This window comes from Elgaria multicarinata, chromosome 6 (genome assembly GCF_023053635.1).
Source record: "Elgaria multicarinata webbii isolate HBS135686 ecotype San Diego chromosome 6, rElgMul1.1.pri, whole genome shotgun sequence".
NCBI classification, from domain to species: Eukaryota; Metazoa; Chordata; class Lepidosauria; order Squamata; family Anguidae; genus Elgaria; species Elgaria multicarinata.
The window spans coordinates 35217707-35233220 of record NC_086176.1 but is presented as its reverse complement, the minus strand read 5'-3'; the positions used below and the strand labels follow the sequence as shown (position 1 = coordinate 35233220).

At 41.6% G+C, this 15514-nt stretch overlaps 1 protein-coding gene across 1 annotated transcript in view; it reads right to left on the bottom strand.

Annotated features, from left to right (window-relative positions):
* Window positions 1-5841: 5841 nt before the first annotated feature.
* The window catches only part of SLC24A2 (solute carrier family 24 member 2), a 95254-nt gene continuing 85581 nt past the window's right edge, over window positions 5842-15514 (bottom strand). Inside the window, exons 8-11 of the mRNA XM_063129222.1 lie at window positions 12796-12924; window positions 8645-8734; window positions 7631-7797; window positions 5842-6320 (exon numbers count right to left, since the gene is read on the bottom strand). Coding sequence (XP_062985292.1) covers window positions 6071-6320; window positions 7631-7797; window positions 8645-8734; window positions 12796-12924 — 636 coding nt within the window. The 3' untranslated portion in view covers window positions 5842-6070. The remainder of the gene's footprint in view (window positions 6321-7630; window positions 7798-8644; window positions 8735-12795; window positions 12925-15514) is intronic.

The window sequence follows — 15514 nt, the reverse complement described above, 5'->3', positions numbered from 1 at the left end:
TGCCATTTTTGGATTCCTCCCTCCCCCCCCTCTCTCTCACACACATTTGGAATTATTAAATTGTTACGATTACACTGGTACCGCATGCCATTTTGGATTCCTGAAGTGAAAATTTTAACCTAATGAGTTGTGTCTTATTCATACTGTTTGCAGGTTTGAAATGCACAGGGTTAGATCCAGAATCTGTCTTCTGCGAAAGGAAGGGGCATTATATGAGAGAAAAAGGTCTGCCGTCTGTTGTTTTTTAGGGGACCTCCTGCTCACCCCTTTCAGCAAGGACTCCTGACTCTCTGTGTAGTATTTTTGGGGCGTTGGAGGGGCTGCAGTGGGAAGGAGGGGGTGACTAAATCCACTTCTTCCAGCACAGTTAATCCAGCATTAATCTGGATCCAGCCCATATTCTTTTTACACTGTGTTTGTAGCTAACAGTGGAACTAGTGCGCCAATGCACATGAGAATTCTGTACTGATACCTAGCATTCAATCATATCAAACTTCACTCAAATCGCCATTTATTTCTGGCACCTTTCAAGCGTCTATTGTTAGACAGTTTTTCTCTATGGACTGGTTTGCACAGAACGACAACCCAGGGTATGGGTTGTCATTGAATTGTGGGCTGTTATGAGTGAACCTTGCACTATGGTTTAACTATGGGTTGTTAACCACGAGCAGCCCAGAAAGTGAACCCGTAGTTTGTTGTTGAGTTTGAACTCTAGATTGCTTATGGTTAACAGTCCATAGTTGAACCATAGTGCAGGGTGTGAATGTAACACAACCCATGATTCAATGACAACCAGTGATTCAATGACAACCTATACCCAACCTGTACTCTGGGTTATAGTTACATGTGAACCAGGTCTATGTTTGCAAGTTAAACCTTATACTCACAGTATGGCTATGATGGAAACTTCACTAGTTTGAACTAGCTGGAACTGAAGGTGGCATTTATTTTCAACTATCGAAGAGCCTGAAATTCGGTTCTGCAGCGAAAGCCATCCAAAACTATGCATTACTTAAATCTTACTGATGCTTCCCCAAAGAAGGAACTTCAGCAGTGCATGATGGTAGCAATTTGAAATTCAATCTACCAGAAGTACCATTTTATAGAGTACAGAAAAGATCTCATTATATATGAATACAAAGTTATCGAAAGCATACAATTCTTCTCCAGGCTAGCACATCTCAGTGATATTGAAACTTCCAATAAAAAGTTAAATTAATCTGAAAAATCCTGGTTTAGTTGAAGCCAGCCAGTTACCTCAGAATTACAGAGCATGATATATCCTTAGGATTGTGTGTACTCTGCACAAAAAATAAAATTACGTGCCTAGAAAACCCAACTTCCCTACTAAGAAAGGCAGAATTCTGCAAAATTATGTAAATTTAGTATATATAGAAAATCTTAGTTTGCATAATTTTTTCTGGTTTTGCTAATCAGGAGGAGGAGCAAAGACTATACAGGGAATGGAAGCCACACTCCTTACTGTTGGAAATTCAGCCACCTCTCTGGCTTCTGAAATTTCAGAAAGCCGTCACACTGTCAAGCTTCACGGCCTAGAGGGCTGCTTTAAAAATGAGCAACAACTATAAGTCTTAGAAAGTTGAGTTCTGCAGAATCCCAGCATGCAACACCCGATATTGTGAGCGTTGTTAACTGTTGTCAGGTTGGCCAGAATTTAAACTTTACACAGAGGCAAGCTGAGGACAGGGAAGAGGTCCCAGGAGGCAGGGAAGCAAAGGGAAAAGTTGTTCAGAAGCCGAAGGAAAGATAGGAACGAGGAACTGAAGGAACAGGAAGGCCATTTCTACACCAGTCCGGTGTAGCGGGAGGGAGGGGGGAGGATCTCACAATATCCTGATCACGAGATCCTCCCCTTAGTCCCACATGCAGGTGCGACATCTCGAGAGGAAGGAGGGTGTTGTGCCCGCCATTTCTTTTTTTAAAAAAGGAGCTTAGCGCACATGCGCTCCAACGAAAAGTGAGTTTGTTTTTTTTAAAAAAGAAAAGGCCCAACCGTGCTCCCCACCACCGCTGATTCCTCCTGGCCCAGTTCCTGTGGCGGCCACACTTCCCGTGGTCTCAAGACGATCCTGAGACCACGGGAAGAACCTAATTTTCCCAGGGAGTACTTATCCATGGGAAAACCTGTTATTGTCCCTCCTTCCTCCTGGGAGTCCCTGTGCATCATTTGGACCCACAGGGACTCAGCCGTGACCAGCCCACATTTTCGGGCTGGTGTAGAAATTGCCTAAGTCACCTGGGGAGAAGGGCACTGAATCATGGAACTGAGGCAAGAATGGCCGGAAACATAGCAACTAGAGGAAACAGTGGAGACATGGAACCAAAGAGAAATTAGGATTGGGGCACAGTTACTCCCACAGCCCAGCAGCATGAGGGCTTTGCTGTACTGAAAGGAAGGAAGAGGTCAGGAAAGGGAGGCTTGGAAAGGGACTGTTGGTGAGACAGCAAATGGAGGTAGGTCTAAGCCCTGACAGGGGAAGTCTGCCCATTGTGGCTTCTACCATCACTATCGTCTTGCTAGGGGAAACATGAGGGCCAAAGAGTAGAGTTGTGAATGAATTTCACATAACTGATTTTAAGTCATGAGCCAATTATTTGGCTACAAAACTTCCGGTAACCCAGCACTGAAAGTTAAATATTTTAAACAGCTAGGACTGTTGAAGCCATGGAAACCAAGCAGTGGAAGGCGCACGACTTAATGAAGGACACCACTGTCAAATGGCGGCTCTAGCAATTTGTAGGAACTGTTCGTTCCTGTAAAGGTTCTCTGTCCCCTCCAAATGTCACTGTTTCATTTTGCAGAACCACCCACTGCATAGCTTCCTGCACAGTTGTCTCCACAAATGGTGTTTTCGAAAACCTGGTCTATTTATTTCTCAGTCAGTGCTAAGCCTGCCTTGTTCCTCCTGCCTTTCTTCATATGATATGCATCCTAACTCCTTAATCATCATCTTGACTATGAAGCATCTCCCTTCTTACTATGAATTTTGATCCATGAGAAATTATTACATGTTGTGGCTTCTTGCCACAAATGCATATGTTTTGGACATCCTTATCATTTGGGGATCAGTAAATGTGCTTCCTTCACCATGCTGATACTTCATTTCCTGTAGTTACTGAGCAGCAAAAGGATTCCACTAATTCCATAAAAAGTTCATCTAGCTAAGACTGGCAACCAGCTTTTACTACTGTTTCCCATGGGACATGATGCACACTGCTATGCATGTTTGCTCAGAAGTAAGTCCCACTAGGGCTTACTCCTAGTAAGTGTTTTTAAGAGTGCAGCCACAAATCCTCACAGAGAGGAGCCAGGCAGAAATGCTCTCAAGTTTTCTGACACAATTTGTTTGAATAACACTTTGTCCTCTAGAGAGAAATGTTTAATTTAATGGCTGAGATGTTGTTGATAGCTTAGTTTGCCTTGAGAACCTCTTGAAGAAATCACACCAGGGCCAGGATTTAGAGAAGTGCTGTAGGAATGTCCAAGAACATGGATACACCCAAATCAATTTTCAATTTATTTTTTTCCTTTGAAAATCCCCCAAGTCATAGCACAAATGATTTCGTTTTCAAAAGAGACTTGTCATCTTTGAGAAACAAAAGTGCAAAGACCCTCCTGGGTGTACAGAGTTCATCACAGAAGTTCTTTGAATCGTGGTCCAGATAGTTTTACACAATGTATGGATATTTCTTCGGCTGAAATGCTATGTATCATTAGATGGAAGCAAGTCCTACTAAATTCCTAGAATTAGGGAACAGGTGCAAATTCATGAACAAACATGCAGAAATCGGACTACATTTACAACACACGTGCTAATAGAAGCCACTCCCAGACCCACTCCTGATCTTACCCCTTGTACAATCCCGGAGACCATAATGAACAAACAGACCCTCAAACGTGTATCATCATTTCTTAATAATAACTGATGTTACAGAGAACAACTAAGAGGAAAGATGTGCCCAGTAAGATGCTGCACCCGGCCCTAGAAACAAGAAATGCAGCAAGTACTGTTACAATGTTGGTGATAATTTTCTTGCTTATGTTAATTATCTCATTTTCCACATTTGTTTTGAAATACACATGGTTTGTTTCACCTAGGCTTGCTTTCTGTGAGTTCTATGATTTACCTGGCTATAGCTAGGTACGAATACAGGTATGTACAGTGGAGTATAATGGAATGGAAGATTTTAAAAGGTGTATAGTATGAAAGCGCAGCAGGAAAACTCAGTAGCAATATCAGAGCCAATTGGGCTGAGGACTCTGTTACATGGTGCTAGGTATCAAATTTCCATTGTGCACGGGTGAGTTAATATATCAACAACATTGGTAATGAGCCACTTCTGGAGATGATGTTGCATGGGTTTTAACAAGACGTGCCATACAGAATAGGCAAGTGCTGCTTATTGTCAAAGAAAGACAGGTTTGTTGTTTTCAGCTGCTCTTTTCAATGCTGTGTCTTAGCAAATATGAAAGCTCTTTTCGTTCTCCTTTGATAACAGAGTTGCCCCCTCTTCCTGGGGCTTCTACAGCAACAAGAGGGAGCTTTATTTGTTAGTCTGCCAATTAGATCTACACTTAATGTTTCTCATCAACTTCAGAAAATCCTAGTTTGGGTTTCAAACAGTAATTCAGCTTTCTCAGAAACTTTTGCACCTTCCCACATATTCACAATGCTTTAGTAGACAAGGAAACATAGAACCATGAAGAAGCTTTGCAGCACTGCAGATATTAAAAAGGAAACAACCTATGGAATGTATCCATTTCTGCTTTTCTCCCCATCATGCAGCAGTTTTGAAATCCTATTTTAAAAGCTACACAGAAGCCGCTCCAGCCTCTTTCATACGACAAGGCAAATGCATTAATGGAAATAGCATTTAAAATGGTTTAATATTCTTACAGTACTGTTGCACTACCAAAACGAGTTTATTTACTTAGCTGTGTTTTCTACTTAGATGATGATGGTAGGAGAGACTGCAAATCCTTCATGAGGGTTTTACCTGTAAGTATTTAAAGATATGGCCAGCCTACATAGAGATGAATATCCAAAATGCAAATACCTTTCTAGGAAGCCAGAACAAGTCAGGAACATCTTTATTGGACTAAGTGATCTCCACACATGCATGGAGATCACTTAATTACAAACCTCCTGACAATGTGCAGCTGAACGTGCAAAGTACCACCACTGACAAGTATTGTACATAGCAGGCAATGTGAAACCTCTATCTGTGCTATTTGATCTGTGATGTTCTTTCACACATGCACATAATCATTTGATGTTGTAGTAATGCAGTGCTGAACATGTATTTGCAAACAGGCCTTAGTCTTGAAAATACAGGATATCCCGGCATCCAAACTGCATACTTTTTTGGAAAAACATAACTGAGCCCATAAAGGTGATCACCTCACTTGTTCTTTCTTTCTCACGTTCTGGGGAACCAATGTACCTTGTAATACTCTGCTTTAAAAATCTGCATGCCTTCTCAAATGTGCAACATCTGTGTCCACACTTGAATAGCACTTTGCCCACAGATGGTCTTCTCTTGCCTGCCGTGCTGCTGGTCTTGAATAACTCCTTCCAGCAGCTTATATGAACAGAGAAAATCCCAAATAGGAGATTTGTGCCTCCCAAAGATGGATATTAACATTTTCTGTATATTTATAGATACTGCTCTCTGTCTGTGCGGTGGGTATATGTTAATATATAGGTAGAAAGCGAAAGGTACATGGAAGCAAATCCTAGGTGTAGCATATATAATAAGCTCAACATTGTTATATAATTCATGCACAATACCTTCAAGGAATAAGCAGTGGAATCTTCCCAGGAGCATGTTCCAAAGCAGCCAGTTTCATTTTGCACACCTAAATGTTTGTTCAGCAGCAGTGAATGTATCAGCTGAACTTGTCCACTTCTGACTTCAGCCCCTCTTTTCTCCATTGTTTCAAAGTAGAAGGTTCTAAAGACGTGGCTTATTTTGTATTGCGAGAGTGTTCCTCTGTCCTTGTCTGCTCCGCATTTGCTGCTGTTCAAGAAACAGCACCTCCTTCCTGTTAGACGGTCACAGGGCACATGATGATCCGGTCTTCTAGGAGGACGCTGACGATCAGGAACACAAAGTAAAGCCCAAACATGGTGAAACCCAGAAATTTGTTCATCTTCCACTTGCAGGCCGCAATAGAGAGGATTACAAAGAGCAGCATGATGAAGAGGAGGACAATAGCACAGAATAGCCCATTGCTGCTCACTGCCACCGGGCTGAGATTGTTAATTGAAGCAAAGAGGAGCCATGGAAGAGGAAGGCTGGTGAGAAAAGAGACCATTGGAAATGCTCACGAAGGCAGACTTTGATGATGATTGAAAGACAGTGCGGTTTAAATCTAGGTGACAACAGGAAAGGCTACCACAAGGGACCACTGAAGCATTCCTATTGGAAGTGACAGTGCTGATTTCTTTCCATTAGATAGGACAAAAGAGGAATTCGGTTAACCTGACACTTCCAGCTCCAGAAGAAGGCAACAAGAAGGGGACTTTGGGTTGAAGACTACTACAAGGATGGCCAGCTTCTGTAACCTTTGGGGTCACTCCATGCTCCAGACAGTGGTTGGGTCATGGAAAGTGGAAGTGTATTTTGACACACCTTGATTAAAGAACAGGTAACAGAGTCTTGTGGCCCACCCAGCTCATAGGTCACCTATTGGTTACCCCTGAAAGAGACGACGGGCCAGCTTTTGCACCATAGCCTGATTATTTGGTTTCCTACACAACAGGGGTGCAGAACCACAGGCCTATTACCTTCCCCTAGTCCCACCTCCTTTCTCCTGACTGCCAATTTCCCAGCTTTTGCACATTTCCCCCCATTCTAAAAGGTTGAAATGCCTCTCCTAAGGGCTAGAGGCTGGCAGCAAGAGCTTTAAGCTGAAACATTCCAGCATTTTGGGTATTTTGGCCTTGCCCCTTTTGCCTTGGCCTCCACCCACCACTAGAATGCGGCCCCCAAGAGCTCCTCCAAAATTATAGTTGCCCCACGGCTGAAAGAGGTCCAACAACAATGCTATACGCAGTATTCTCCTACTCACTGTTCTCTCTTAGTACAGCTGATCTATTATGGTATCACCCGCAAGGCACAACTGAGGGATGTTGCGACAGAGCAGCTTTTATGCATATTTTCCCAGCAGTCTCTACTGAAGATGCTCAAGATTAATGTGAGCTGGTGGAAGGTTGGGCTTCTTTCCACTTTGCATTCTCGACACCAGTGGACCAAAAGGACTGAGGGTGTGGTGAGGCAGTGCCTTGAATGCATATTTCCGCCCCCCCAACCCGGTCTGCCCACTCTATCTGCTAGAATGAGTGAATGGGGAGACTATTAGCAGGTGCCTGTGGAACAGATTTAGCCCGTAGGAGTCAGTTGCCTATAACAGCCTTGTCAGAGAAAGCTGAAAAGGGTGTATGCATAATTTATTATTTCTTGAAGTTTAATATTTCTAATATAGGTGTGTGTGTTTTAAGTAGCAAGGAGAAATAACTATAACTGATACTATGAAGTTTTATTCTGTGCCTTAGTTATAAATGGGTGATTTATTTTTTTTAAAAAAAGAATTGGCTGTACTTACCCCACTGTGATGTCAAAGATGTTACTTCCCACGGAACTGGACACTGCCATGTCCCCCAGCCCTTTCCGTGCCACAATAACGCTGGTAATTAGGTCAGGGATAGATGTGCCAGCGGCTAAGATGGTCAAGCCCATGATCTCTTCACTGATGCCAATGGTCTGTCCAACCTAAATACAAAAGAATGCAGTGAAATCAAGGAAGCAAGAGACTTCTTTGTAAAACATGCCTAGAAAGGGTCTGACTTCCTGGCCGAGTTGGGCCCAGGATTTCCCTTGGCTCCTTTGTGATTCAATCTTTTGCCTTAGCTCAGGGATCCCCGACCTCTTCTGGTGGGTGGTACATTTGGAATTTTGAGAGACTGTTCTGGGCACTCTCACAAAATGGCTGCCACGTGGGCAGCTTGCCGATTCATAAAATTGCTGCCACAGTGGGCGTGGCTGTGCACAAAGCACCCATTTCCTAGAAGGAAAAATTGGTAATTTGCCCAAGAGCTTAAGTACAAGGCAGAAGTGGGGGGTGGGAGTCTGAACTCTAAATACAAAATCACTATTTTGAACCCAAATAAAGATGGCACTTGAGGGCAGCACTTTGCTTTGCAGCATTCCAGTTTTTAAATCTTAAGAAATAAAGCGCCTTTTCAGCACCAGATGAAATCCCTTTTTATTTGCCTCAGCTTTTTAATTTGTTTCACACCAGGATTTCTGGCTGCTTTACTGCTTAATACATTGTATTTTTATACTGTTGTATACTGCTTTCTTTCCTATATAAGCTATTCTGGAAGTTCCTTTGGGACTGTAGAGTATGATATTAAATAAACAACTCCAGCTTCCAGTCTTTACATCCATGTGACCCACCTCTCTACACCTGGCCAATTACCAAGGTGGAAACTTAGAATTAATAAGCCTGTAGAAATGCTGATGTATAACGCTGAAGAGCCTGTGATACAGTGAAATGTTTGGACTGAAATGCTTAAACACAAACAAAATCATGGGGGCAAATTTAACACTGACTTACCTGATGTGCCCACCAGACCATTAGGTAAGAAAATATTGCTATCCAAGAGATCGATCCAAAAAATGTCATGGGAAAATACTTCTTTGAAGCCTGAAAAACAGAAAGAATAGGAAGTGTGACGATTGGAGTTTGGTACTGCTATTTTATTCCAAAGCCTCCAAAATAAATCATATCTGGATGTAACATGTCCACCAACCTGCCCCACCCTAGTGCCCTCCAGATTTAAGAGCTTGAATGCTACTGAATGTTGTCCCCACATCCTTACTTTGAAACAATGTCCCTGTGTTTTGGATCTTTGTTGCCACAGGTGATATAGCTATGAAGAGGCTACAAGAGGGTACTGGTGCTCTTAAAATGACCCTGAAAGGCTTAGCTGATCAACAACAACGCCCCACCCCCACATGCGCTCTCATTTTCTCCCAGGAAAAAAATATATGGTGTTTTGTTATAAAGCTTTTTGTAATAACTGCAGGGGAAAGAATCAAGCATCTTCATTATTACTATCCGGCTTGCCTGTGGTCATGGACGTGGGACACACTGACAGGTACTTTTCATACAGCAAATATCAATTTTTCACCACGCCAACACCAACTGGAGTCAGCAACTTTGCTGTAGAACAGCTGGCACACAATGGCCATGTTAGTACGTCCCTGCAGCAAATTGTGAGTTAATTAACCCACAATTTGCGGCGACATGTAGAACGTATGAGCTGCGTGCAATCCATTTCCGGTTTGAATAACCAAACAACAAATGCCTCTTTCCTAGGATTTTAGTGCGATGGCTCAATCTGGACCCTCTGGATTGATTTGGGGTTAAACAACCCAGAGTAAACCTAAGATATTGGATTCCACTCCTGAGGTCAGAGGAGTGTCTTCAACATATCCTATGGTACCTGGTTTGCTCTCCCAGGGCCCACTGAATTGGTCTGTTAATTGCTTAAAACTAATTTGATAATTGATTAAGGTTTCTTTAAATGAATGACATCCTTAAGAACAACAAAAGTGTTAATTCTTGGAGCATATTCCTACCATGAACTGTATGAATCAGTTGCTATTGAGGGGCAAATATAGAAACAAATGAACTTATGAAGAATCCTATAATATTTTCAGTGCATTGGCTATAATTTACAAAATGGTGGCCTATGCTTCCCATGTTCTGATTTACCCATTCTTCCCTCTCCAAGGACCCTTGGCTGCTAGTTTCTCCTGGCTCTGGGGGTAGATGGATCGTGCTCTAGTTTTATAAAACTGCACAGAACAATCCCCAAAGACAGAACATTGAGATGTATTATGCTCATCTTCATTAGTTGCTATGGATTTTGTTGTTGTAGTAATAAAAATGATATTGCATTATCCCTAAAAGGGGAGGAGGGAAGAGAATCTGTAACAAATCTCAGAAGAACAAAAAATTACACGCGCCCCTTTTGTGGGACCAAAGAGTTAGTTCATTCTTCACCCCAGCTGGTTTGTGCAAGCCCTGCCTTGCTGAGAGAGGACTTCTCTTAAGTGTTTAATCTACCTAATCAGCATACGTTCAGCTCCACGATGACCCCGTGCTTTACTGTGACCCTGTCTGCTCTTGGAAGCCAAACAGGGCCACCTAAGCTAAGCCAGGGCAAGCTTGGTCGGCAGTCTTGTGTGGAGGAGAGGGAAATAGTTCAAGAAAACATCCAGGTACTTTTAAGCAATTCATACTATAGTCCCTTTCCCAGGCTTTGAATCAGTGTTGAGTCAATAGTGGGAAGAGAAGCACAATACCACCAGCAGCCATGACAATGTGGTTGGCCACTTCAAAACCTGCTGCGCAACATGCATGGAGAGGAAATTTACAAGGAGATTAAGGCTTTTTCTGACAATATCTGTAGCAGCATGGGAGCTACCATGGTATTTTTCTAGAACTCCTCAGTTATAGTGGAAACCTGATACCATCTAGGATGAGTTCAAGCTGTGGCCCTTTCCCATGCCTGAATCACTCCTCTTTAGAACCGGAGAGATTCCAACATGGGAAGGAGCAGTGTCTAGGCTCCCTTCTACGTGGCTTTGATCTCCTGGTGGTGTCCAGCACCTCAGGAAGAAGCCAGAGGGCCATAGTTCCATCACAACTAACAGTGATGTCAGGAGGGACACTTGCTTTACTCCAGGGGCATCAGACCTCTTTCAGCCTCAGTAAGCTCTCAGAGTCACATTCCAGTGGTGGGCAGGGCAGAAGGCAAAAGCGAGTGAGGCAAAAAAATACCAGCATATTTTAGTTGAAAGCTCTTACAGGTATTAATTTAGCTTTAGGAGAGGCATTTTGACTTTTCAGAATTAGAAGGAAGCTACGCAAAAACTGGGACACCAGTAAGGGACTGGCAGATGAGGGAAAGTGGTGAGGCCATCTTGGGAAGCCTGGCGGGGACTCCAGGCGGGCCCTGCTTTGCTCTGTGCTGCAGGAAGGCTAGATGCAGCTGCTTACCTTGATACTACATTTGTGCATAGTACAGAGACATTCTCTGTTGTGGCACTCCGACTGTGGAATTCCTTCCCCTTGGTGGCCCGACTGGCGCCAACGCTGACTTTATTCCAACGCCAAGTCAAAACATGGCTTTTTAACAAAGCCTTTAATGGTTAAACTCACCTGGCTTGCACATTGTTTTCACTGTTTTTACTGCTTTTAAATCATATACTGGTTTTAACTTGATTAATGGTTTAATTTGTTTTTAGCTGTGTATATTTATTGTTTTAAATTGTATGATTTTATCTAGTGATATAGGGCGGGATACAAATGTTTTAAATAAATAAATAAAAATAAATTAAACCCTACTGAGGGAAATATGGGCCTGAAATATCTCTACGGGAGCTCTAACGGACAGGAAGCTTTCACAAACGAAAATGTATTCACAAACACATCATTATGGTGAGTATAATAACACTTCAGTTTGCTCTGCTCCCCCTCTTCCCCCAAAATTCCCAACACAAGGCATACTTCCTGAGCAAATATTCAACTCTCCTCCTTCAACCCATAATTGTGCACCTATTCATTGGGTGGTTCCATAAAGATGGCTCCAAGCACTACCAATCAAAATGCATTGTGCAGCTCTTTCATCTTTTCCTCCTTAATGGCAAGAAAAAACGTAGAAGAAGCAGTGGGAAATCATAGGAGAGTTATCAATGGAAGACGTCATGGTCTGGACTCCTGTAACATTACATGAACGAGGCAAGGAGATTGCACAATAAAAGCCTCATCTGGAAGCACCCACGGACACTTGCCTATCCTTGACTTATCTGTTAATTGTAGATTGTCAATCTTTCAGCGGAGACTGTAGATGTGATCAAGCCAAAGATTAAATACTTTTTAAGTCTTAAGTGGAAAGAGTTAAGCTCATGCATTGGTTGAAATCAGTTGGATTTAAAAGTGTTTAACTTTGGCTGGATTGCGTCCTGTGCTAATCCTATGTTACGCACCTAGCATCCCTTACAGAAATATTAAATTGTAATAGCAATATTGGAGTTATGCTATAGAATGATATATTTTTTTAAAGTAAACAAACCAAAACCATGTAGTGGCATCAGCAACACTTTGAAGATCAATCTGTTGTAGAGTTATTCACATTTGCATAGAGGAAAGCTGCATTGAAATAAAAACTAGGATTTCTTTTCAAGAAAAGATTGAGATGCTCATTTGATTTTATTATGGAAATCCCATAAGCGCATTTTCAGAATGACTGCACAAACCAGAAACTGCTGTTGATTAGGTGACTCAAGGATACACAAACTGTTGGACATCTGTAGAGTCCAAGGGGGGAAATTTCTTACGCAGATGTACCGATAATAGACATCTGAAGAAGCAGCCATGGAGACCAACATGAAAGAACTATTAATACCATATTTTAGAGGTTGCCATTAAATATTTATACAAGTAAATGGCAATATATTCACAGCTATTGTCTGCCAAGCAAGACCTCCAGGGGCACAAGCCAAATGTCATATACTGTAGCACGCTTGTTAAGTATTTTCTCCACATGGCAATTTAATGGGAGCTGAGAAATCATTCACTTATTATTAATGGAAGCCCAATGATTGTATATATTTTGAGAAGATCTGAGCTAGATCTGATTCTGAAAAACCTGATTGTGTCAATTCATACATTAAAGCCAATGCAGGTTTACTTACAGGATTTCTGACATCTGGCAGAGTAACCCATAATGGAAAAACAATGGGAAGAATAGCAAGATAGGTGAGCTGCTTGCGTGGGGTGTCGGGCCAGGCCAGGCTGAGTGGCTGTTCATCCTCCTCCTCTTCCTGTTACAAAGACATGGAAATCAATATACTAACATTAATTGAATGCAAGGTGGAAAGCATCACAGAATCACTATGTAAGCTTTAACATTTTGTGACTGAAAAAAAATTACTAGTGTCAATCAGTCGTGGGGTCCAGACTGTGTACATTTTGAGTTGAAAAATATATATATTGACAAAATCTTCAGCGATGTTATGTAACAGAAGAAGCAGAATTTTGTTTATTTAAGTAAACTTGCATATTCTTCTTGTGCTAGTCAGAGTTTAGCAGTCCATCACCTTTACTTCTTTACAGGTGGCTACTAGGAGGAGGGCTTTCTCCGCTGTGGCACCCCGCTTGTGGAATGAGCTCCCCAGGGAGCTACACTGTACTCCTTTCGTCGCCAGCTGAAGACCTTTTTATTCACTCAGTATTTTAACACTTAATTTTAACTTAAATTTAAATTTTACTGTTGTAACTCTGTATTTCAATCTTATACCAATTTTGCTGCGTGGTTTTATCCTGGTTGTGCTTTTTATACTGTATTTTGTATTTGTGCTTTTAACCTGTTGGTTGTTTTATCGTGGTTTTAATTTTTGTGAACCGCCCAGAGAGCTGCGGCTATTGGGCGGTATAAAAATGAAATAAATAAAATAAATAAAATAAAATAATACTTCTCGCAAAGTATTTGAGTTCTCATCAAGCATTTCCCATACATGTTCAAGGCTGACTTTACCACAAGATGAAGCGATGGCCCCCAACCTGGATGGCTTTAAAAGAGGATTACATACATTCATAGAGGATAAGGCTATCAATGGCTATTATTTATGATGGCTAGCCATTACCTTCAGGATCAAAGGCAGCGTGCCCCTGGATACCAGTTGCTGGGGAATATGAGTGGGAGTGTGCTATTGCCCTCATGTCCTGCTTGTAGGTTTCTCACTGGGGCGTCTGGTTGGCTACTCTGGGAACAGAACACTGGATTTGATAGGCCTTTGGTCTGATCCAGCATAGCTCTTCTTATGCTCAATAAGGGCTAAAAACATCCTTTGAATGAATGACAGATGAACTTCTAAGGGCCATTACTTCAATGTCTGATACACAGCCCAGAATCCACTCACTGTTGCATGCACTTTAAGGTGGATTCCTGCATTGAGCGGGGGGGGGGGGGGTTGGACTCGATGGCCTTATAAGGCCCCTTCCAACTATACTATTCTATGATACTTGTGGAAGGCAAAAACCAGTCACACTGCTACAGACGTTTGCCATGACAGGCTGTTAGGCTGTATAGTCTTCACAGAACATCAGCTTAAAAGACTGACACTGTTTGTCATGGCAACAAAGCAGAGAGGTGCTCACAGTACTTGATTTCCGTAATGTACAAAAATCACCAAGTTTAAGTATAGCTGTCTGTGTAGGAGCAAGAATCTAACTAGTCACTAGGCTCTGTTTAAAAACAACAAAATACACACACTTCTCCAAATTATATTTATGAGTGTTACATGTATGCCTAAGGAAGTGCGCTGAAGAGGCAATGGGTCAAAACAAGCTAGATGCAAGGTTTCAAGGTAAAGTGTGATCATAAGAGAAGCGCTAGAAATGTTGTCTGGGTAATTCTCTCTAAGGAGAAAGAGTCTATATTCTGAAAAGATGAAAATTTCTATTTCTCATAGGGATTACACTTCCACAAATGCCACCTGTACAGTATAGTCAGTGTCAAAAGGCATACGTGTGTATTTTGCCACATATGCACAAAGCAAAATAGACATCAGTGAACTTGTCACACAAAGTGCACATACTTTTTTTGGCTTCATTATACTTCAAGCAGCACTCTTCGCAATAACACACACAGAGAGACACCATTCACACTTTAACAAAGAACTTTGAGTGTCTAAGTGCTTCCTGAATGCTTATCTTAAAACAAAAATGTAGTATACAATACATAAACTAGACTTTAAGGTGTTATAAGCCTCTTGGTTGCTAACACACATATTGCTAGAATTTAGCTCTTTTTAATGTTATATAGCAACTAGCTGATATGCCCAGCATTGCTCGGGTCCATGAATAATGTCTATAACATTTATCTGATAATTAATAAATTTCTCTGCAACTTATTCATCTTTAGGTTGGTTGTGTGTATTTTTAGTTTGGTTGAGTTAGTAAATTGTTTTGTTAGAATAAATGGGAAATTGTATTAATAAGAACTGTATTTTAAATTAGAGCTTCAAGATAAACCACTGTTTTTTAAAAAACCTAAAATACCTACACCTCCCATCATGCCTTGGCCAAAGCAGCCGTCTAAACTTCAAAAACAATCAGGACACACAACCCCTTTTCTACCAGCTAAAAAAGATGCAAACCTAAAAATAAGTTTTAAAAATATACCCACCATTGCCCAGATATCTGAATAACGTATAGTAGGGGAGCGGGTCTCAGTGGACACGGGGAACTATTTATTTATTTATTTATTTATTTATTTAGAGTATTTTTATCCCGCACCTCAGCCAAAAGGCTCTCGGAGCGGCTTACAATGTATCAATAAAGAAGACAGTCCCTACCCTCAGGCTTACATTCTAAAAAAAGACATGACACACAAGGAAAAGTGGCACTCTT